Source organism: Columba livia, chromosome 3 (assembly GCF_036013475.1).
Source record: "Columba livia isolate bColLiv1 breed racing homer chromosome 3, bColLiv1.pat.W.v2, whole genome shotgun sequence".
Taxonomy (NCBI): domain Eukaryota; kingdom Metazoa; phylum Chordata; class Aves; order Columbiformes; family Columbidae; genus Columba; species Columba livia.
The window spans coordinates 7,085,893-7,107,841 of record NC_088604.1 but is presented as its reverse complement, the minus strand read 5'-3'; the positions used below and the strand labels follow the sequence as shown (position 1 = coordinate 7,107,841).

Here is a 21,949-nt window from a genome sequence, read left to right as displayed (position 1 = left end):
TGATTGTGTTGCTACCGTCTATCCACAATGTGTGTGTGGCTCTGCAGAGCTGCTCTGGGGAGCTGGTGCATTTGCTCCCAAATCTGCTTAAAAAAATGGGAAAAATAACAGGAAAAAAAAAATTATTCCATGGTCAAAATTCCTAGGAGGCCCCTGAATTAATTGAATAAGGGATCAGGATTTGTGCCTTGCCTGTTAAGGTGTAGGTGTGAGTGTTGGAGGCAGGGCAGCTCAGTGGGGAGAGGAGGGTTGTCCTTGCAGAAAAACACACTGAGCCCAGGTGTTTTTTGCCAAAAAAACCCCAGTGCCGGTTTCTGCACTGGGGGGGCTGTGATTTCTCACATTGGTAAGGCTTTCACACGTAACTTCTCAAATAACAAGGCTTGCCAAGGCTTCGTCTGAGGAAAAAAATACGGGATGTGAATTCAGTCTTTAGGTTGGCATCTGTGGGTGTCTGGATATTTATATCATAGAATGGTCTGGGTTGAAAGAGACATTAAATACCATCTAGTTTCACCACTCCTACCATGGGCAGGGACACATTCTGCTGGACCAGGCTCCTCAAAGGCCCATCCAACCCATCCTTGAACACTTCCAGGGATGGGGCATCCACAGCTTCTCAGTGCAGCCTGTTCAGTGCCTCACCACCCTCATGGGGAAGAATTTCTTCCTTATATCTAATCGAAATCTACCCTTTTTCAGTTTAAATCCATTACTTGTTGTCCTATCACTACATGCCCTTATTAAAAGTGCCTCTCCATCTTTCTTAAAGGTTCTTTTAGGTACTAAAAGGCTGCTGTAAGGTCTTCCTGGAGCCTTATCTTCTCCAGGCTGAACAACCGCAGCTCTCTCAGCCTGTCCTCCTAGCAGAGATGTTCCAGCCTCGGATCATTTCTGTGGCTCCTCTGGCCCCTCTCCAACAGGTCCATGTGTGTCCTGTGCTGAGGGCTCCAGAGCTGGACACAGAACTGCAGGTGGGGTCTCACCAGAGCGGAGCAGAGGGGCAGAGTCACCTCCTTCCACCTGCTGGACACGCTGCTTGTGATGCAGCCCAGGATACAATTGTCCTTCTGGGCTGCAAGTGCCCATTGCCGGCTCATGTCCAGTCTTTCATCCCCCAGCACCCCCAAATCCTTCTCACAGGGCTGCTCTCAATCCCTTCATCCCCAGCCTTTACTGGTACCGGGGGTTGCCCCAACCCAAGTGCAGGACCTTGAGCATCTTCCAAACATCCTCATTTAGGACATAAACTATATTTAGGGGTGGGGATAGGGTGGGAGGTTTGTGTTTAGTTTTAAACAACCTCCCCTTTTTTGTGGGGAGAAAGGTGAAACTTTCACATTTTGGAAGGGTATTTGTGTTGGGGATTTGGAATTTCTACATGCTGGGCTGAGCTGTGGTGTCCTGTCAAGTGGAGCTGGGATGTGCTGTATCCTGGCTCAGTTGCTCATGCAGGCACTTGGTGTGCGCTGGGAGGTAAAAATAGGCTGTGGCTGTTTCGCATGAGTCAGGGTGATATTTGGAGGAGGTGGGTGGGATGAGCTCAGGCACACAGCTCGGTTCGCAGTGATTTGGAGCTTTTATCTGAAAAAGCGAGGGTTGGGCTGCATCACTGTGGTTCTCCTGGCTGACTTGTGTGTGCCCTTGGGCTGTCCTCTCCACCCATGATGTTTCATCCTCTGTCTCTGTGCAAGTGCCGAAATCCAGCCAGTTTGTCATGGTCAGGATTTGTCATTTCGCATGGTACCATGTGCTCTGAAATGGGCAGATGGAGAAAGTGATGAAATGGCAGCTCTTCCCATGTAGGGTGAGGACTCAGTGACGGCAAATCCTGTCCTTTTGCAGAGAAAAGTTGAATTTCAATGTCTGTATTATGGGAGGTCTGGACTGTGTTGATGAACAAGCCATTGGTCTGTGTCTTAGGTGGGTGTAGCAATTAATATTGCCCACCTCTGGGATACCTGTGTTACTAGGCAGGTGGTGGAAGCTCCAGGTTGGTACTGGGATGGTGGAAGTCAGTTCCTGCAGGTGTCATGGGTGGATTGGTGGGACTCATCCCTGTGAATGAAGGGACGGAGTGTGGATTTCCTGAAATCCAACCTATCTGGAAATTCATGAAGCTGGCTCTGGAGGCCTGGGCATATGGGCTGCTCGCTAGATGAGACCACATGTGTGACACAGATTGTGGGGTATCTCCTGACCTTTCCTTCCCAGCTGTATAAGACAGCCTAGCACTTGAACTGATGTTGTGTTAACTCTTCTGTGCTATATCCCTTTGTTATGAGTGGGACCACAGGACATGTGGCTTGGGAGGGCTCTGTAGACTTGAGCATGAGCTTTCTCCTTGAAGGCGGCAGCTTCTCAGTGACCATTTTTCTGCAAAATAACAAATTACTTTTGGCTTGAGCTCTGAAAATGAGAATAGTGGTGTTTTTTGTTTGTGAGAGGGTGGGGAGAGGAAGGAACCTCCTCTGTGGCTGGGCTGTGGTTAAACTTTACCATATCTGCTGTCAGGTGCTTGGGTGTAGCCTTCTGCTGGGGTAGCTATTCCACTCTTCTCAAGTTCACTTGAAGATGTTAATAAGTAATGTCAGAGAGAAGTGAGGCTTATCCTGAACAAACCATTAAAGCATGGTTGAGTCCCATGCACTTGTGTGATGACCATCTCAGCAACGTTCATGAGTGGAAGGGGTGACTGCTCTGTCTATGTCAAACTGTGCACATGCAGTGAGGCAGGAGACATCCAAAGGAGTTGGAAACAGGTGTGGAAAAACTTGAATCAGATTCAAAATAAGCAACTGGAAGTCACTGAAATAACATTTGTGAGGAAGACTGGGGCAAGCAGCATGGTTGGAGGTGAGAGACCTGTTTATAGACCTGCCCTGCCTCTCCATGAAGGTCCTTCTTTCAGCTCAGCGTCTTTGTAGATTATCTGAACACATATTTGGCATTGCTGCTCGCTTGCACTGCCCTGGAGGCGTCTGTCCATCCTGCCTGTGTGAGCAGAACTGTCTACATTAGCTCTGTTGACTGTAGGCCTGCCTAGAATCATAGAATGTCCTGAGTTGGAAGGATCCACAAGGATCATCAAGTCCAACTCCTGTCCCTGCACAGGACAACCCCACAGTTCACACCATGTGTCTGAGGACGTTGTCCAGTCTCTTCTTGAACACTGTCAGGCTTGGGGCCGTGACACCTCCCTGGGGAGCCTGTTCCAGTGCTCCAGCACCCTCTGGGTGAAGAACCTTTTCCTCATGTCCAACCTGAACCTCCCCTGGCACATCTTCCTGCCATTCCCTCGGGTTCTGTCACTGGTCACCTGAGAGAAGAGCTCAGCCCTGCCCCTCCTCCTCCCCTTGTGAGGAAGCTGTGGCCGCCATGAGCTCTCCCCTCAGTCTCCTCTTCTCCAGATTGAACAAGCCAGGCGACTTTGAAATACCTGGAGTTGGTTCATCGCAATGTTTAGACGATTCCAGTTGAAATGCCACTTGTCTAGGTACCCAAGACAAGATGGACGTCCTGCATCCTTCAGATGCTGCCATTGCCCTCTCTGGGATGGCCACTGCACACACAGCTCTGCTGGACTCATCTCAGGAGGCTTCACAGCAAGGGCTCCTCTTTAATTCCAGTGTCCTTTCAGGCAAGCGACGCTGGGTGATAAATGGTGATGGTTCCTGCTGGTGGTGATGAAGGGGGTGGTGGTGCCTCCTGCATTAGCAGCAGGGTGGTCGCAGCTCTCCCAGGCTGTTCCCATGGCCTGTCTCAAAAAAAGGAGGGGGACTCAGGCTGTTCTCTGGTATTTGCAAGCTCAGAGCAGCTTTAGCATTGCAGTGATGTGGCTGTGACGAGTCCCACGTGTGAAACATGAAAACAGGTGGGTTAAAGCACCATCCCTGCCAAGCTCAGCTGTTTCAGTTTGGATTGCTGGGGCCTGGAGGGCTTTGAGTGTTGTCTCCAGCCTTGGTGTGCGGATGAGCGTGGTGGGAGAAGGTCCACCTGGTTTGGTGGGTGAGGAGGACCTAGTACCTGAGGTGGAAGTGTTTGTTTTGCTCCATGCACCCTGGTGGGCACCCGTCCATCCCAACAGGATGCTCTGGCACTATTAGCGCTCTACAGAGTAACCTGTAGGGCTTATGGAAATATAGAAATAATAGGACTCTAAGCTTATTATAAGCATTAACATTTTATTTTATTTTTGAACAAGTGAATTAAGTTACTGTAAATGGCTTGAGCAGTAATAGTTGGCAGTGTGCAGCCGCAACTTGTCATGTAATGGTTATAATCTCATTTTTCAAGAACAGAGGGAGCAATGGTTTTCTAACTGACTGGAGCCAAATCTGCGCTCACATCTGTGTCTCTTCCATATCTCTTTGGGGTTTTGTTTGCACAATATTGTGGTGGATGGAGTGAACATATGTGGCTTAAATTCATTTAATAGTTGCAAGAAAATGAGTTTAAGGTTCTTATAGTATTAAGGTAGACATTTCCAAATTTGTTTTTAATGGAACATTTGTTCTCCAGAGATTATTACGTGCCATTAAGTTCTCTGCTGCCTGGTGCATTCTCATGCCCTGCAATATTATTGCTAAGGGATATAAATATGTTTATGGGGCCACTTTATTGAACAGTGAGATTAAATATACTGAACTTGAAAATGTCAATAGGAGCATGAGTGTTTTGTCATAAATCTTGTGCGAGAACATTAGGACATAAATGTTGTGCCACCGCATAAAACTGGTGCAAATCAAGTTGTGACCAGCTGAAAACTTTTCTCACTAGTACAGCAGCTGTAAATACTGGGATTTGTCAGCATTAAATACGTAGATGGGAGGAGGTAGTGAATGGGCTTTTCCTTTTCCGAGAGGACTAGATGTCATAAACCAGAGGTCATAAACCAGCAAATTATGTTTTAATGCCTCTATGTGGGAGTGGATGTGGGCAAAGCTCCCACCTGGCTGTAATGCTTTGTCCTACTGCAGGACAGCACTGTTGGGGGGACCCGGCACTGCTCATTTAATGTATAAAATGGGCAGCATTTTATTTTTTTAAATCACAGAATCACAGAATGTCAGGGATTGGAAGGGACTTCAAAAGATCATCCAGTCCAATCCCCCAGACGGAGCAGAAACACTTAGATGAGGCTACGCAGGAATGTGTCCAGGCTGGTTTCAAATGTCTTCAGAGAAGGAGACTCCACAATCCCCATGGGCAGCCTGTTCCAGTGTCTGTCACCCTCACTGAGAAGAAGTTTCTTATCAAATTTAAGTGGAACCTCTTGTGTTCCAGTTTAAACCCATTACCCCTTGTCCTATCATTGGTTGTCACCAAGAAGATCCTGGCTCCATCCTTGTGACACTCACCCTTCATATATTTGTAAATATTAATAAGGTCACCCCTCAGTCTCCTCTTCTCCAGGCTAAAGAGCCCCAGGTCCCTCAGCCTTTCCTCATAAGGGAGATGCTCCACTCCCTTCATCATCTTTGTTGCCCTGCGCTGGACTCTCTCCAGCAGCTCCCTGTCCTTCTGGAACTGAGGGGCCCAGAACTGGACACAGTATTCCAGATCTGTGATTTATATACATGTATAGATATAAATGGGCAGCATTATCTGTATATCACTCAACCCAGGAAAAAAATAATCCCTGAATATGAGGGCAGAAAAAGTTCTGACATAACGACTTACACACTGGGATGACAACTAATGCACTGAGATATATCTATATCATTATATCTATATATATATCGATATATGTATATCGATATATATATAGATATATAACAGGCAGCAGCAGACCTGCTCATCCCGCTTTGCACTGTAGTTGTTACCTGGGTGCACAAACCTTGCAGAGCTATTTGTACCCTCAAACTCAGGGATTAATATTTTTTTCCTGGGTCAAGTGATAAAGTTATAAAATTAAGCATTGGCTGCGTAAACCCAGTGATTTGCTAATTTTTCTGCCAAAACTGGTTGAATTTGCTGGTTTAAAGGATTTGACTTCAAACCTGAGTTGGCTTTTGGGCTTCTTGCCGACAGAGGGATGTGATACCCAAAGGTGCCAGCGTGACCTGGGCTGTCTGTCCTTCCTGTGCAGGACTGACAGCCAGCCCCAGTGTAAGGACATCAAGGGAGAGGAATTTGTCTTTGAGAAACAGGAGGAGTTAACAAGGCCAGGCTTAATTCCTGCTAGCATGTTGAAGCATGATGGATGATAATATGTATTTATGTGCCTCAGATAATTAGCCCCATCATAAATCTCAATAGCATATTCGCAGCCTTTTCTTGTTCCTAAATGCTGGGGAACATCGTCTTTGTCTTGGGCTTATTTTGAATAATGAAAAGGGCCTTTTTTCTTTTCAAATTCCTCTTCTGAGTCTCTCTGCAACTAAAACCAAGTCTTGCGCTTGGTTTGGTTTTTGGGAGGCTCAGCACGCTGGACTGAGCTTTTATGCCAGGAGAAACCCTGGCCCTCCTATATCCATGATTAGAGATTTACATTGCTGTAAATCAGTTGGGGAGAGGGAGGTTTGGTGGTTACGGTGGGAAGAGGGTAGGGATATGCAAAATGCAGGTTGTATTTCAGCGTTTCAGCTGTAGAGCCGGTCAAACACCGGCTGTAGATGCTCTGAGCACCGTGGGGTCATGGCTACATTATCTGGCTCAGAAGCGATAACTAAAGTCTATATATAGCAGGTCTTGATAAGCTTGTTTTATTAGTCAGAAATGTTCAAGTAAAAAAAATCTGTATCAGTCTGCATAGTTTTTTTTAATATGTGTGAGTGTATATAAGCGTATATACACACAGTTATAAAATATCTATATTATATAGAGAGAGATATAAAAGTATGTATGTATATACATATATACACACATATCAAAATTTCTATATCAGGCTGTATAGTTTAAATATATCTATAAAAGGATATATCAATATTCCTCTGTCAGGCTGTATAGTTTATATATTTATATATACCTATTATATCTATGTATTTGGCTATATCAGGGCTGTGACATGAAGGCGCAGTTGGGAGGTTTGATCTAAATTGTGTTAGAAATTGTGACATTTTAGGCCAGCAGGAAAGACTCTGGCTATGATAATCCTCCGTAAGCAGCTGGTTTTGCTGTCACTGCTGTCGTGCCTGCAGAGGGACGGAGAGACTGTCTCTGTAGCAATAGACATGTGTTGGTCCATGAGGAGACCCCAGGTGTGGTTACCTCTGGAAAAAGTGAGTTTCTCATTGCAGGTCACCTACACAACCCTTCATGTGGTAGTTTGAAACAAGGTGGTGCTCGGCTTGATTAGACAGGGTTGATTAGCTATTATGGCTTTATTGGGAGGTTTAACTCCTGACCTGTGAGGAGATGCAAAGATGAGGTGCTGTTTGCAAGGCTGCCAAAGCTAAAGGGAGGAAACCCTCCCTGTCTTGAACTAACGTGTCTTGAGGGCTTTTCTAGGGGAGGCTCTGCATTTTTGCTTTTCAGATCCCATAGCAGATTTTCCATTCACTCAACACTTGGGGAAGGGTCTCCTGTCCTGTAACTGAGTCATCCCACGAGTCTAGGCTGGAAATGGCTCTACATGCAATCATAACTGCTGTAGGTGCTCTGCTATGGAAATGTTTGTCTTTATAGAGATGCTTTGGTGACTCACCTCTTAATCCAAAGTGGTGGCTGCGATGCAGATGTACAGGCAAGTGTGTTGTTATCTTCCCTGCTCCTGCAGCCGTGTGGTGGCCAAGTACCGGGGTTTTTCCTGTGTTGGAAAGTACAGGAAATTTTGCAGTTAAATTAACATGGTTAATTTTAGGGTGGTTGTGCCTCAATTGGAGCAACCCATGTGTCTGTCACCCCTTACTTGCATAGGAAGTATTGAGCACATTACGTGTGCTGCTTGTCTGCAGAGCTCCATAAAAGGTCTTTCACAAATGGTTGGGGTTGGAAGGGACCTCTGGAGATCATCCAGTCCAACCCACCTGCTAAAGCAGGTTCACCAGAGCAGACCACACAGGAATGTGTCCAGGTGGGTTTGAATGTCTCCAGAGAAGGAGACTCCACAACCTCTCTGGGCAGCCTGTTCCAGGGCTCTGGCACCTCAAAGGAAAGAAGTTTCTCCTCATATTCAGATGGAACCTCCTGTGCTTCAGTCTGTGGCCAGTGCTGCTCATCCTGTTTCTGGGCACCACTGAAAGGAGTCTGTTCTCTTGACCCTTGAGATATTTATAAACATTGACGAGATGCCCCAAAAATCTCCAAACAAACACCACCTAAAGAGAAGAAAAGCTTAGCTAATTGGGGATGGGAAAAGCTTTGCTAAAACTTAGAATTGCAATGCTGGGAGGCTGCAGACCCCCATCCCTCACCTGTAGCAATTCTGCCCCACAGGCATTGACATCCTGAAGCTGGTGGCAGCCCAGGTGGGGAGCCAGTGGAAGGACATCTACCAGTTCCTCTGCAACGCCAGCGAGCGGGAGGTGGCGGCTTTCTCCAATGGCTACGCGGCCGACCACGAGCGCGCCTACGCCGCCTTGCAGCACTGGACCATCCGCGGGCCCGAGGCCAGCCTGGCCCAGCTCATCAGCGCCCTCCGCCAGCACCGCCGCAATGATGTGGTGGAGAAGATCCGAGGTCTGATGGAGGACACCACGCCGGTAACAATGGGCTGGGCTTTGGGTGTTCTTGTGTGATGTGGTGCACGTCTTGTCTGGCCATGGTGAGGATGGGGGTGTGTGGGATCAAGCCTAGCTAAAAGCCAGGTAGCCGGACTCCATAGAATAATAGAATGGTTTGGGTTGGAAAGGACCTTCAGAGCTCATCCAGTCCAACTCCTGCCATGAACAGGGACATCTTTACCCAGATCAGGTTGCTCAGAGCCCCATCCAGCCTGGCCTGGGATGTCTCCAGGGATGGGGCATCATCCACCACCTCTCTGGGCAACCTGGGACAGTGTTTCACCACCCTGATTTTAAAATTTCTCCCCCCCCCACACCCCATAGAACTTCTCAGGGGCTTACATTTAAGTCTTATGTTAATTTTGAGGAAAGCTTTGCCAAATTTTGCTCAAAACTTCGTCCAAGTTTTGACAAGGTTGGTAGTCCCACATGTTGTGGTTTCCATGTGTCTTTGAAGGTCGCCACTAGGACCTGGTACTTGAGCCATCGTGTTGGGGACATGATGGAAAAAGCCTTCACCTTTCAGCTTCTTCTTAAATACTAAAACTAAATGCCCAGGATTTTGTGAGAAGGGCCAAGCATCTTTGAGCACTAAATGTTGCTGTTGTGGAGCAATGAATTGCTTCCTCCAAGTGGGTGATGCGTGGCATGGGGGAGTCTCTGTGTACTGTCCTCTAGGGTTTTTGCCCTTCTGTGGCAGCTTTGGCCTTAAAACAAGCTGTCCTATATTTAGGGAGAATAAATAAATTGCTGCAGAATATCTTGCAGCAGGGTCTCAGCTGACTGTAAATAATTGGAAGGTTCCTCAGTCATGTTTGCTTTGGCCACCACTGCTTTAGCTGTTACTGTGCTTTTGGGTTTTTGGCTCTGATAGTTTGGTGGTCTTCTGCAAGTGCTTGTAAAGGTGATGGTCCTGTACAGCTTTCACTTGTTTGCCTAGAAACTGGTAAAATTGGGTTGCTGATCTTTTGAGCAGGTGACTCAGATGGGTCCGTATGAGAAATAGGTCTCATTTCAGCAAAGGATATGTTGTTTTTTCTTAACAAATTTACCTGAGCTGGCATATCCTCCTCCCCCATGCATCTGATCAGACTTTTTTGCATGAGTATCCCTCATGATCAGCCTTAGGTGTTGGCCGTTCTTCTGCCCTGAAGGTCCTGGACCAGTTGCTGCACTGAAGTGACACGTGGGATGTCAAAACTCAAAATCACCCCAGGGTGCAGATTCAGCACAGCAGCACACTGCGTTTCTGCCAGGTTTTACCTGCTGTAACCTGTCTGCCTCCTCTCGCTGGATCAGCTCCCGCTCTGCGGGTGCAGGCAGTGATGGAGTGGCCGTGGGAGGGATGTAGAAAGCTGTGAGAAGTGGTTTGGGCAACGGGGGCCAAATCTGGTGGTTGGAAAGCCTTTAATTAGAGCTAATTCAGGTTTGACTCTTGGTAATTGTTCTGTCCAAAATGCAGACAAATCGAGGCATTTTCTCTCTGCACCAAACTGGTTTGGTGGAAGGAGCGGGTTGCCCCGTTGGTGGCACATGGGGATGCTGGGCTGCACCTGTCCAGCAAGTGGCCCTGCAGAAGCAGGATTGGGAAAAATAAAGAGAAAAAACAGCAACGAAAAATAGAGCTTTTTTGTTTTGTGAATGAAACATCTCTTCTATGAGGAGAGGCTGAGAGAGTTGGGGTTGTTCAGCCTGGAGAAGGCTCTGGGGAAACCTTATGATGGCCTTTCAGTACTTAAAAGGGACCAATAAGAAAGACAGGGACAGACTTCTTAGCAAGGCCCGTTGGGATAGGACAAGGGGTGATGGTTTTAAACTAGAAGACAGGAGATTCAGGTTAGACATGTGGAAGAAATTTGTACAGTGAGGGTGGTGAGAGCCTGGCCCAGGTTGTCCAGAGAGGTGGTGGATGCCCCATCCCTGGAGACATCCCAGGCCAGGCTGGATGGGGCTCTGAGCAACCTGATCTGGGTGAAGATGTCCCTGCTCATGGCAGGGGTTGGACTAAATGAGCTTTGTAGGTCCCTTCCAACTGAAACTAGTCTCTGATTCTGTGAAGGGGGTGAGGACTCTCCTAAGCAATGCACATGGACGCATCCTCCCGGCACATAGCAGGGTGAAGCCCTTGGGGTGACCCACCCCAGCAGCAAGCATCCCATATGTGCCATGTGTCTTAGATGAGCCTGGGAAGGATGTGTGGGTGGTTGTGCCCTCTGTGATGCCTTTGGCCCCTACTTGGCATCCCTGTGTGCAAATGGTTGCTTACCCATCTCTCCCCATGGCCCTGTATCCTGAGAAAGCACCAACACCCGCAACACATAGGTAAAAATTGTGTTACTGGATGACATATCTCTTGGACAGTAAATTGGTACCCTAAACCCAGCCCACCTCCCTTTGCCATCCCATCCCACTGCTATCACATCCTCATCCCAAATCCTTTATCTGGCATCTGGCTTCAGCCTGTGAAACCTGCAGAGGCAAAGCTGCTCCCTCCTGTGATGCCCTATTCCCTCAGCAGCCTTTCGGGCTCTGAAATTCTAATATTTACATCCCCCAATAGGAATAAGGGAATTAATGAGAGTCCCTGGAGTGTTTCTGTACATGGCAGGAACATTTTCTATCGGGTGGGGAAGGACTCTGCTCAAGTCTCACTGCCCTTTTTAGCTGGGGAAGATTATACTGGTTTTGCGTTGCGCTGAGTGAATTTAGGTTAAAACGAGATTAGCCCTGTGAATCACTTTGCTAGGCTTTTTTTGGTGGGTTTTTTTGTTGTTTTTTTTTTTTCAGCTGATCCAGAAAATACGGTGAGCGCAGCAGCTGTGAGAAGGTTTTATTGGGGTGCACTTAACTTGTAGGCTCCTGCTAAAGGCTGCCCCAACCACATACACTTGTCAGGCTCGAGGTTTGCAAAATCTCACCCCTTGCAGGCTTGCCAGGAACTGGCACACAAGCCTGGGCAATGTTTAGTGAGCACGGGCACACCCCAAATTAATGGTGCTGACAACAGCAAAATTAGAGGGTGGAAGGGGGAAAGGGAGAGGTTTTCCACTGCTATTGCAGTAAATTGTAATTTTCCATTTTGGGGTTAAAAGTGGAAGAGTTTGGTACAACACAGGTGCTGGGTAACTGGATTTTTTGGGGGTGTGTAACAGCATTTTGCAGATAGCCAGGGGTGTCTGTGCTTGCCGGGGGTGTTGCTGGGACAGCTGGCCATGTTTGCTACCATGAATGTCCTACTGTGAGCAATGCTTGAAGCTGTTATCTCTTTATTTATGGCTCATCTGGGCTTGGCTGTAATATTTCAGGGAATGGATGGAGGGGAAGCAAACAGCCTTGCTCAGGGTGTTCAGCAGCACAGCCTCAGCAAAGCTTAAAAATAATCTAATAATAAGGGAAATGTTGAAAAATGGAGGTAGGGGAGCTGCAGCCCTGAGGCTGAAGAGGTTTAGGTCCGTGGCTAATTGCACATCATGGATAATCCTGTGAATCAGCAGATATGTCAGGGCTGGGTCTGGTGTGAGGTTAAGCCCTGGGGTTTTTAGGGTGTTCTGGAGAAGAAGAGGATGTGAAAGCAGCCTCGTGTCCAGGCCGTGGCAGCGCCTTTGGCTCCTGTTCTTCCTCTTTTGCAGGTCAAAACCCTGGGGAGTGGGAGGGAAGGGGCAAGAACCTCAAGCAGCATTCCTCAAATTCAGGCCCAAACAGCTTCTGCTCATCCCCTTTGTCTCGTCTTTTGGCAAAGCAGAACTGGGCTGGACCCAGTTATTAGCAATTAGTTTTGCACTGCGTTAACATCAGGCATTGGTGGTGGAGTGAGGGTGAAGCTGTTGGCTGGATTTCCCAGTTGGGGGGTTGGCAGCGGTCCAATGGCTGGGAGATGCCCAGGGAGCCATGTACAAAACCAAAATTGTATTCAGTTTTCCCTTCTGGACTTGAAACTGGTTTTATTTGAGGCACAAAGCTGTAGGATCAAGTGGTCGAAGCCTCAGGGCAGGGCTATGGCTGGTTGGGCTTTGCTGGAGTGAGCATCGCTGGTTTTGACTCGGTTTGTTCTAAACCACAGGTTGTTTTTTGGCAAACCAGAGGCTGGGTTTGAACCAGCCTGGACAATGTGCAATAAACAAAGAATTATTAATTTATAAAGTAATATAAATAACATGAACACAAAAATGTAAACTTTGTAGTAGAAGTGGTTATTAATGAGGTTTCCCTGTTGTGGTAGCCACATCTCCTTTGCTCTGTGTGTTTGATGTATGTTGGACTTGGGAGCATAGGGTGAAACTAGAAGATGATGGGGTGAGAAGATGCTGAAGTTGGTACTGACTAACCTGGAGTTAAGTTTAAAAACTCTTCATCATGGCTTCGTCAACTCTTCATCATGGTTTGAGTTGAAAAAAGTGGATGTCCAAATCCATAAACAGGAGAAGTCACAGGGAGCTCTCATGAACATATCTTCTCCTGCTTGGAGAAGCACTTGGCCCACAAATGGCTTGGGGCTGGTGGGGAAGAGCTACTTTCTCTGTGGATTGCTGTGGTTTGGTCTTGGTGTCTAAACCCTCTCCAGTCCTGACTTTGTCTGTCCTGGGTGAGGCTTGAGTCGAGTAGCTCTTTTCCAGGGCTGCCTTGTGTTGAGGAACACCAGCTCCACCACAGAGATGGTGTTAAGCAGTCTTATGAAATCTAGCCTGGAGAAGAGGAGACTGAGGGGAGAGCTCATGGCGGCCACAGCTTCCTCACAAGGGGAGGAGGAGGGACAGGGCTGAGCTCTTCTCTCTGGTGACCAGTGGCAGAACCCGAGGGAATGGCAGGAAGATGTGCCAGGGGAGGTTCAGGTTGGACATGAGGAAAAGGTTCTTCACCCAGAGGGTGCTGGACACTGGAACAGGCTCCCCAGGGAGGTGTCACGGCCCCAAGCCTGACAGTGTTCAAGAAGAGACTGGACAACGTCCTCAGACACATGGTGTGAACTGTGGGGTTGTCCTGTGCAGGGACAGGAGTTGGACTTGATGATCCTTATGGGTCCTTCCAACTCAGGACATTCTGTGATTCAGTGAAGTGAAGGACACGGGAAGGACATTTGGGCTTTCCTACCACGGGGTGCTGAGCACCCTCATGCTCTTCCCATCTTGGCCAAAGGGGTTGCCTTCTGCTCTGCAGCATCTGCCACCTCAGTGAGACCTTGTGGCCTGGCCAACGGTGTTTTGTCTTCTGAGGTCTGGTCTGCCTTGAGGGTGGATCTCCAGCTGTCATGTGTGCCATGCAGCTGCTCATCCAGGTAGATCCTCCCTGTACGTGGGGCACCATAGCAAGAGCTTCCCCCCCAACACCACCTGCATCCGCAGTATCACCCAGCCCACCTTGCCTCGTTTTCCAGGGTTTCTCCCGCTGCTTTCCCTACGGAGACACAGGAAACCTGGGAATCAGGCTGGTGTCAGCTGGGTGTCATCTTTTTGGCAGGGAATCTGGGAAACAGTGGCCTTGGTGCTAAATTTATCCCCAATCCCAAGAGGGGGTGGATCCAGCCTCTGCGGAGGTTGCTTCTCTAAACCCAACTCCCGGACAAATTTTCCTAGTTTTGTATTTATATTTATTTTTAAGCGAGCAATAGTTTTGAGTCTTGTTTGTGTTGGGGCAAGAAAACCCAACCCAAACATGGCTGCACAAAGCTGAGCTGATGCAGCAGCAAACCCGCCACCGGCTTTTCTCACCGCCTGGTTGCTGCAGCAGGAATTCCAGGGAAGCATCACCCAAGGGAGGGGTGTTTTTTAATGCCTGCGGCTTCTCCTTCCTTACATTAGCACAACAACTGCCCTGTCTGTTTGTCCAAGTTGAGCTTTTATTGCCGTACAGTAAAACATAGGCAGAAAGTGGGACCAACCAGTTCAAACAGAGCTGTTTGGAGCAGCTGTGAAAAGAAAACAAAGTCCCAAGTCTGTGTCAGGTTCTGCATCCATCCCTTTTCTTTCTTTTAGAAAGAACCTTCAGACCCCCTGAGCTACCTAGAGCATCCTCCCAGATGCATTAGGATCCAAAAGGGTGTTGGTACTTGAGCCACATCCTAAAGGGCTCCAAGTACACAGGAGCTTTTAGCAATATTTTTCTTCAGCATTGTAAACCTCTTGCTGCAGCGCTCAAAAATAAATTGGTGGGGTGCCCTGGTACGAGGGTCCAGCATAGGGCAACAAAGATGATTAAGGGAGTGGAGCACCTCCCTTATGAAGAAAGGCTGAGGGAGCTGGGGCTCTTTAGTTTGGAGAAGAGGAGACTGAGGGGGGACCTTATTAGTGTTTATAAATATATAAAGGGTGAGTGCCATGAGGATGGAGCCAGGCTCTTCTTGGTGGCAAACAATGATAGGACAAGGGGTAATGGGATCAAGCTGGAACACAAGAGGTTCCGCTTAAATTTGAGAAGAAACTTCTCAGTGAGGGTATCAGAACACTGGAACAGGCTGCCCAGGGGGGTTGTGGAGTCTCCTACTCTGGAGACATTCAGAACCCGCCTGGACATGTTCCTGTGCGACCTCACCTAGGCGTTCCTGCTCCAGCAGGGGGATTGGACTAGATGATCTTTTGAGGTCCCTTCCAATGCCAAACATACTGTGATACTGTGACCAACGGGTTGCAGGAGATGGCTGACGTGTCAAAGCCACCGCGGCGCCTTCGGGTTTTCATGCTGGACCGTGTGTCTGACAGTCTGCTGTGTGTCTGTCTGTGCAGGTGCAGATGCAGCCGCAGTGGCAAGCGCAGGACCCCTGCAAGGACGACACAAAGGTGAGAAATGCGGCGGCTCCGGAAAGGCAAAAGGGCTGCAGAGTGGTTTGTTTTGCTTGGGTTTTTTATTATTATTATATTTATTTTTTTTTTCCAGCCAGAGCTTGGTTTCTCCTGAGCACCACCATTCTCAAAAACAGGAACGGCCAAGGTGGTTTCAACCAAATGAGTCATTGGCTATGAATAGTGTATTTTTACACCTATTCCACAGGCTTCACCTCGCAGCAACCTTTTGCTTTTCCTTGGCCTTTTAAAACCTTCATTCCCACTCGCTTTCTTCCCGCGGTTTAAATATTAACACAAACCCGAGCATCCTGTTGACTTTGTCTCGTAAGCCTTGCAGCCGTTGAGCTATTTGGGAAGCTTAGGGCTCCCGGGACGCCTACAGTCAAATAACCTTAGGTGATTGTCTTTTTTTTTTTTCTCTTAAACAGCTTTAGCAGCTGTTTAATTAAACTCCAAATGACTTGCACGCTTCTGGGAAGGGTTTTTCCTCTCTGCTGGGAAGGCAGAACCGGGGCAGCCGGCTGTTCCCTGCCCCTCCCAGTCATCGATCCTTAGTTATTGGGTCCCTTTTTGGAAATCAGGAGTTGGGTTTGTGACTGGATATTTAATAGACAAATTGCACGAGGGAAAACAAACCCCGAAAGCCTGTTTGTTATTTTTAAAGGGAAAATCAGGGCGAGTTGCAATTTGGAAAGTGGCCAGACACTGTTCTGGTGCTTCCCTTGCTTTTCCCCCGTTAATGGCAATAGGCTCATTCTCGTCGATGAGCTGTATTGGAAAGGGACTTTCAGAGAAGACAGATTCTTTTAATTAAAAATTAAAGCTGACTTTTATTTTTAACATGCCTGTTGCATAACATGCTGAGCTAGAACAAATCCTTCCCTGTTTATTTTCAATGGGGGGGGGGGGTGGGGGGAAGAAACCCTTTCATTCTGCCACGAACAGGCTTCAATGTTAATTTAATATGAACTAATGGGCTTCTCAGCAGACATGTGATTTGTGGGTGGTAAATTCCTCGACATGGATGAGGAATGCGCAGGCACATCCATGCCAGTGCAGAGGTGGCTCAGCAGCTCCCTGTCCTGCAGCCTTTAATCTGAGTTTTGCATTTTAATCCCTGGATAGCGGGCAAAAGCGTGTGAGCAGGAATTGCCGGGTCTTTCTTCTGTGGGAGGAGAAAACAGCGCAGAGAAGAGGGTTGGGAGAGTGGGTTCCACGTGGACAAGGGCTTGCAAATCTGCTTTGACAGGTCAAGTAGGGATGCAGGGTTTGGGAAGAAGTTAAATATTGGATCAGGAGTGTCAAACTCACGTTCACCAGGGGCCACATCAGCCTCATGGTTGCCTTTGAAGGGCTGAATGTAATTTTAGGACCACATAAACATAACTGCTCCTATATTTATACAGTCCTAAAATTACATTCAGCCTTTGAAGGCGTCTGCAAGGCTGATGTGGCCCCTGGTGAACATGAGTTTGACACCCCTGTATTAAAAGGTCCTCTGAGCAACCTGCTTGGGGGGACCTGGTGACCTGCCCAAGCTGCCAGGCTGGGATGTGGGGATGCTGCCCAAGCAAATCGCAGTAGGATAATGAGAAATAAAACCAAATCTTAAAATCACCTTCCCCCCACGCCCCTCCCTTCTTCCCAAGGTTAAATTCACTCCCGATTTCTCTACTTCCTTCCCCTCAGTGGCACAGGGGGATAGGGAATGGAGGTTGGGGTCAGTTGTCTCTGCTGCTCCTCCTTCTTCAGGGGGAGAACTTCTCATGCTCTTCCCCTGCTCCAGCCTGCCCCTTGGGCTCCCTCCCATGGGAGACAGTTCTTCACGAGCTGTGGGTCCCCATGGGGTCACAACTCCTGCCAGCAAAATCTGTTTTAGCCCGGGCTCTTCTCTCCATGGGGCCACAGGCCCTGCCAGGATCCTGCTCTAGTGTGGGCTCTCCATGGGGCCACAGCCTCCTTTGGGCACCCACCTGCTCTGGTGTGGTGTCCTCCGCAGGCTGCAGTTAGGTCTCTGGTCCGCTATGGACCTCCATGGGCTGCAGGGGGACAGCTGGTCTCACCATGGGCCGCACCATGGGCTGCAGGTGCTCTGGTGCCAGGAGCAACCTCCTGCCCTCCTTCTTCACTGGCCTTCGTGTCTGCAGAGTTGTTTCTCTCACATATTCTCACTCCTGACTCTGGCTGCAATTGCTGTGTCCCAGAGGTTTTTGTTTATTTTCCCCTCTTCTTAACTATGTTATCCTGGAGGTGCTACCCTTGGCTCAGCTTTGGCCAGCAGTGGGTCTGTCTCGGTGCTATCTGGCATTTGTTCTGTTGGACATGAGAGATGCTTCTGGTACCTTCTCATAGAAGCCACCCATGTAGCCCCACTGCTACCGCAACCTTTCCACACAAACCAAATAGAGAGTGAGAAGGAAAACCAGGTTAAAATGCTCTGCTGTGGTTGCTTGTACCAAGAGTGCAGGTCAAGTTACCCCTCCTGCCTGTTGAGATCTAGGGTGCCAAATCCCAGTGCTGATGTCCACTCCAGGTCACCTCCAGTGCTCATTCTGGGTCAGCATGTCCCTAGGGAGGAGGAGGAGAGGTCCACCTGAATTCGTGGGCCACTTGCCAAGGACAGGCTGGGCTGTGTTGAAGACTATGGATGTAGATGGTTTTGAGTGTGAGCCCACTGCGTAGCATCCCTCCAAGTTAATTTTCCCTCTCTTTCTTCCCCCCAAAGGTGGAGGTTGACAGACTGGCGCTGCCCGTGAGCCCCAGCCCGCTCAGCCCCGCACCCAGCCCCAGCCCCAAGCCCCCCGAGGCGGCCGTCCTCACCGTGGAGCCCTCTCCTTCGGAGAAGAAATGCTTCTTCGTCGACGAAGCGGAGCCGCTCCTGCGGTGCGACTCGACCTCCAGCGGCTCCTCCGCACTCAGCCGGACGGGCTCTTTTATTACCAAAGGTACCAAAACCAGCTCTTGGGGGTGGGAAGCAGGAGGACCAAAGGGATGCCACGGCATGTCCCATGTGGTCAACACGTGTGGCAGAGCTCACGTGTGGCTCAGCTCAACAGAGAAGGGCTGTGAAAGCCATTCAGAGAAGGGCAACGAAGCTGGTGAGGGGCCTGGAGCACAAGTCTGATGGGGAGTGGCTGAGGAAACTGGGGCTGTTCAGCCTGGGGTAAAGGAGGCTGAGGGGAGACCTTATCACTCTCTACGACTACCTGAAAGCAGGTTGTAGCATGGAAGGGGGTTGGTCTCTTCTCCCAAGTAACAAGTGATAGGATGAGAGGAAATGGCCTCAAGTTGCACCAGGGAAGGTTCAGATTGTATATTAGGAAACATTTCTTCACAGAAAGGGTTGTCAGGCCTTGGAACAGGCTGCCCAGGGAAGTGATGGAGTCACCATCCCTGAAGGGGTTTAAAAGACATGTAGATGAGGTTCTTAGGGCCATGGTTTAGAGGTGGATTTGGCAGTGTTAGATTAATGGTTGGACTTGATGATCTTAAAGGTCTTTTCCAACCTAAATGAGTCTATGATTCTATATCATTTAAGTAAATAACTGGGAAAATTGGCTCTCTGGCATATGTATACCACATCCTGATTCCACACCAGAACATCCTGTTAGCAGAGGTGATATGGATTTGAGAAGGGAAAACACCTTTAAAGGCTTTTAAGTCTTTGAAGTGCTGCCAGTGAAGCTGTAGCATCCCTGGATGTTGGAGAGGGTTTTCTTATGACTTCTGGCTGTTGTGTTGGCCTGTGGGTTATTGCACGAGATGAAACCAGAAAAATGTCATTTCAAGACTGAATTTTTCCACCCTTGGTCCTGCTTGCTGCAGCATGTGGCTTGATATGTCAGTCACCATTAGTCACCCCCTCTTTTTTGAGGAGGTTTAATTTACTGCTTTTAATTTGCTGCATTTAATCTTCTTTAACTTCTGAAGATGGTGAAACACTGAGCTCAGTCAACCTACCGAATTTATACCTGATTGCAGAAATGAAGCAGATCCAATGAAAACAACACAAAAGAGCAGAATTCAGCTTTTTTGGCTCCTCTTCCTCTTCACTTTTCAGTATTGACCATTTGGCATTTATAAATGCTGTGTTTGCTCTAGCAGGATCCTGGGTTTAGGTGCCTCAGCACTGATGGCTTGCCCGTCTCATCCCTTCCCCGTCTCGTCCCTTCCTCATCACCCTCCACCTTTTCACTCAGTTCTCCTTGTGGTGTGTTCCTCCTCAGAGGTGACACCCGAGTATGGACTGAGGTCTCCAAGGAGAACAAGTCCTGGTTAGCAGAGGTTTTTGGAGGGTTTTCTTGACCACCTTCTCCTTCCCTCCCACAGAAAAGAAGGACACCGTCCTGCGCCAGGTGCGCTTGGACCCTTGCGACCTGCAGCCCATCTTTGATGACATGCTGCACATCCTCAACCCCGAGGAGCTCCATGTGATAGAGGAGATCCCACAGGCCGAAGACAAGCTGGACAGGCTATTTGAGATTGCCGGAGTCAAGAGCCAGGAAGCCAGCCAGACCCTCCTGGACTCTGTCTATAGCCACCTTCCCGACTTACTGTAGGCACTGGGTCACCGCACGCTCTCCAAATATCTGCTAGAGCTAGCTTGGCACTCGTTAAGATGACCGACAATATGCAGGCAGGTTTTGTTGTAGAATATATGGCCAGTATTTTTGTTGAGGTGTCCCTGGTTTCTGGAGGGGGTGCAGTTTACCAGCGCTGCACCCCTCCACCTTAACTATCGCTAAGTCCAAGTCTTTGCACCCTCTGCCCCCTTCCCCGAGCCTCTCTGCAACTTGTTCTCATTCCAATCAGATCAGTCGATGCACTTTAAAAACAAAACAAATGCAGTTAACGAACTAAAAGACCACGAATCTGGTGTAATTTAACACATCAAATCGGGGATTGCTCTGTAACGCACTTCTTCTGTCAAAACTATCGCTTGGAGTGACCGTCTCCCACCGCCTCCCTTCGCCTTGGAGCGGTAAATGGCGAAAACACGCAAAAAGAAAATCGTTGCTGGTTACCGTCTCTTAAAGCAGCTAAGCTTCCCACCTGAGCTATTTTTTTTTTAACGTACTATTGTATAGCTCATATCCATTGCCGAGATTTTACTAGCACGGTTATTTATTGTATGGTTTTTCACCCGGACAATGCATCGCGCTCCTATAAGCTAAAGCAAAAGCGCTTTAACAACAAAGAAAAGGGTTAGTCCTACCAACCTTCGAGGCGATGAAAAGGTCCTTTGCCTTCTGTCGAATGTAAGGAATTATCTTGCCTTGCGGCGTGCGGGAGCGGCGGGGCCCCGGAGGGAGCTGACATGGGGAGGCGAAGGTGGCTGCCGGTGCTCCTGCTCTCCTCCTGCTGTAAGACTTAAACCAAGCTCTGCTTTTACACTCGTGTCTCTTGGTTGTTTATTTTTTTTTTTTATACAGACGTGGCCGATAGGTTTTCCAAAGACCTTTACTTGGTCTTAATAGTCTCTTCAAATCACACTTCACTTTTTATTAAGGAAAAACAAAGGGGGGGCGAGGGTGGGGGGAAAAAAGCTGCATCGTAAGAAGTCTGTCTGATTATATTTGCAACTATTATGCTCCCGTAATGAACAGTCTGTACTACGCTCAATTTGAAGAAATCATGATATGAGGGTGGCATGTGCCACCCCGTGGGACGGGGTGGGAGTGGGGGAAGAGGGGAATGAATTGAAAAATTGCCTTCCAGTGTACTAATTTATTAATAAATACTAGGTGTTTGTTACTTGACATGATTCTGTGTTAACCTGCTTAACACCTGCCTCTGCTCGGGGATACCTGGGTCAGAGCAGGGGCTGCTTAGGGTGCCCGTTGGTGGGGTGAAGAGGGAGATTTTGGGGTGGTGAGGGAGTTCTCCCCTTTAGTTTTGGGGCCAATAGGTGGTTACTTTCTGTTCACAGTGCTGCATCGAGCCCCACAGTCACTGCTGGAGCGCTCTGCAGCCGGGGGCAGATGCACCCCAAGGGGCAGGTACCCATGCTGAGCCGGGGTGGGGGACACATGTTAATCCTCATCGTGGTGGGCAGATCAGGTGGCTGCTGGGGCTTCCAGGCTTGTTTTTTTGCAAGCTCTAAAAGGCTTTGCAGGCATTTGGCGTGGGCTGGAGTATTAATTTTCCAGGATGCAGCTGCTGTGCTGAGTCACTCCTGAGCGAAGGTCTTGCAGTCGCAGCGTTTCTCTTGCCCTGTCACATTACCCATGTGCTTAAAATCTCTGCTGCAAAATAACTCATCCCTTGTTATTCTGTCTACAAATGGAAACCTATAATGGGGCAAATGCTTCTGCTTTATAATACTGTCATTTTGTATACTTGTCTTCAGAGTGTTTTCCATTAACTAGGATACTGTGTTTTCGTTCTGGCTGGTGCTGAAAATTACTGTTGCAGGACTGTGCGTAGGTGCAGGATTAAAACTTTTCAACATACGGATGGATGAAATACAGTGCAAAATAGCAAGAGCCTTTATTGGGAGCGCTGGGG

General features: G+C 48.4%; 1 protein-coding gene across 2 annotated transcripts in view; it reads left to right on the top strand.

Annotated features, from left to right (window-relative positions):
• The window catches only part of TNFRSF21 (TNF receptor superfamily member 21), a 36,952-nt gene extending 15,751 nt beyond the window's left edge, over positions 1 to 21,201 (top strand). For both annotated transcript variants that reach the window (XM_065055732.1, XM_005512273.3), the window contains exons 4-7: positions 8,380 to 8,645; positions 15,383 to 15,436; positions 18,168 to 18,387; positions 19,772 to 21,201. In XM_065055732.1, the coding sequence (XP_064911804.1) occupies positions 8,380 to 8,645; positions 15,383 to 15,436; positions 18,168 to 18,387; positions 19,772 to 20,001 (770 nt within the window). In that variant the 3' untranslated portion in view covers positions 20,002 to 21,201. The remainder of the gene's footprint in view (positions 1 to 8,379; positions 8,646 to 15,382; positions 15,437 to 18,167; positions 18,388 to 19,771) is intronic.
• Positions 21,202 to 21,949: the final 748 nt, after the last annotated feature.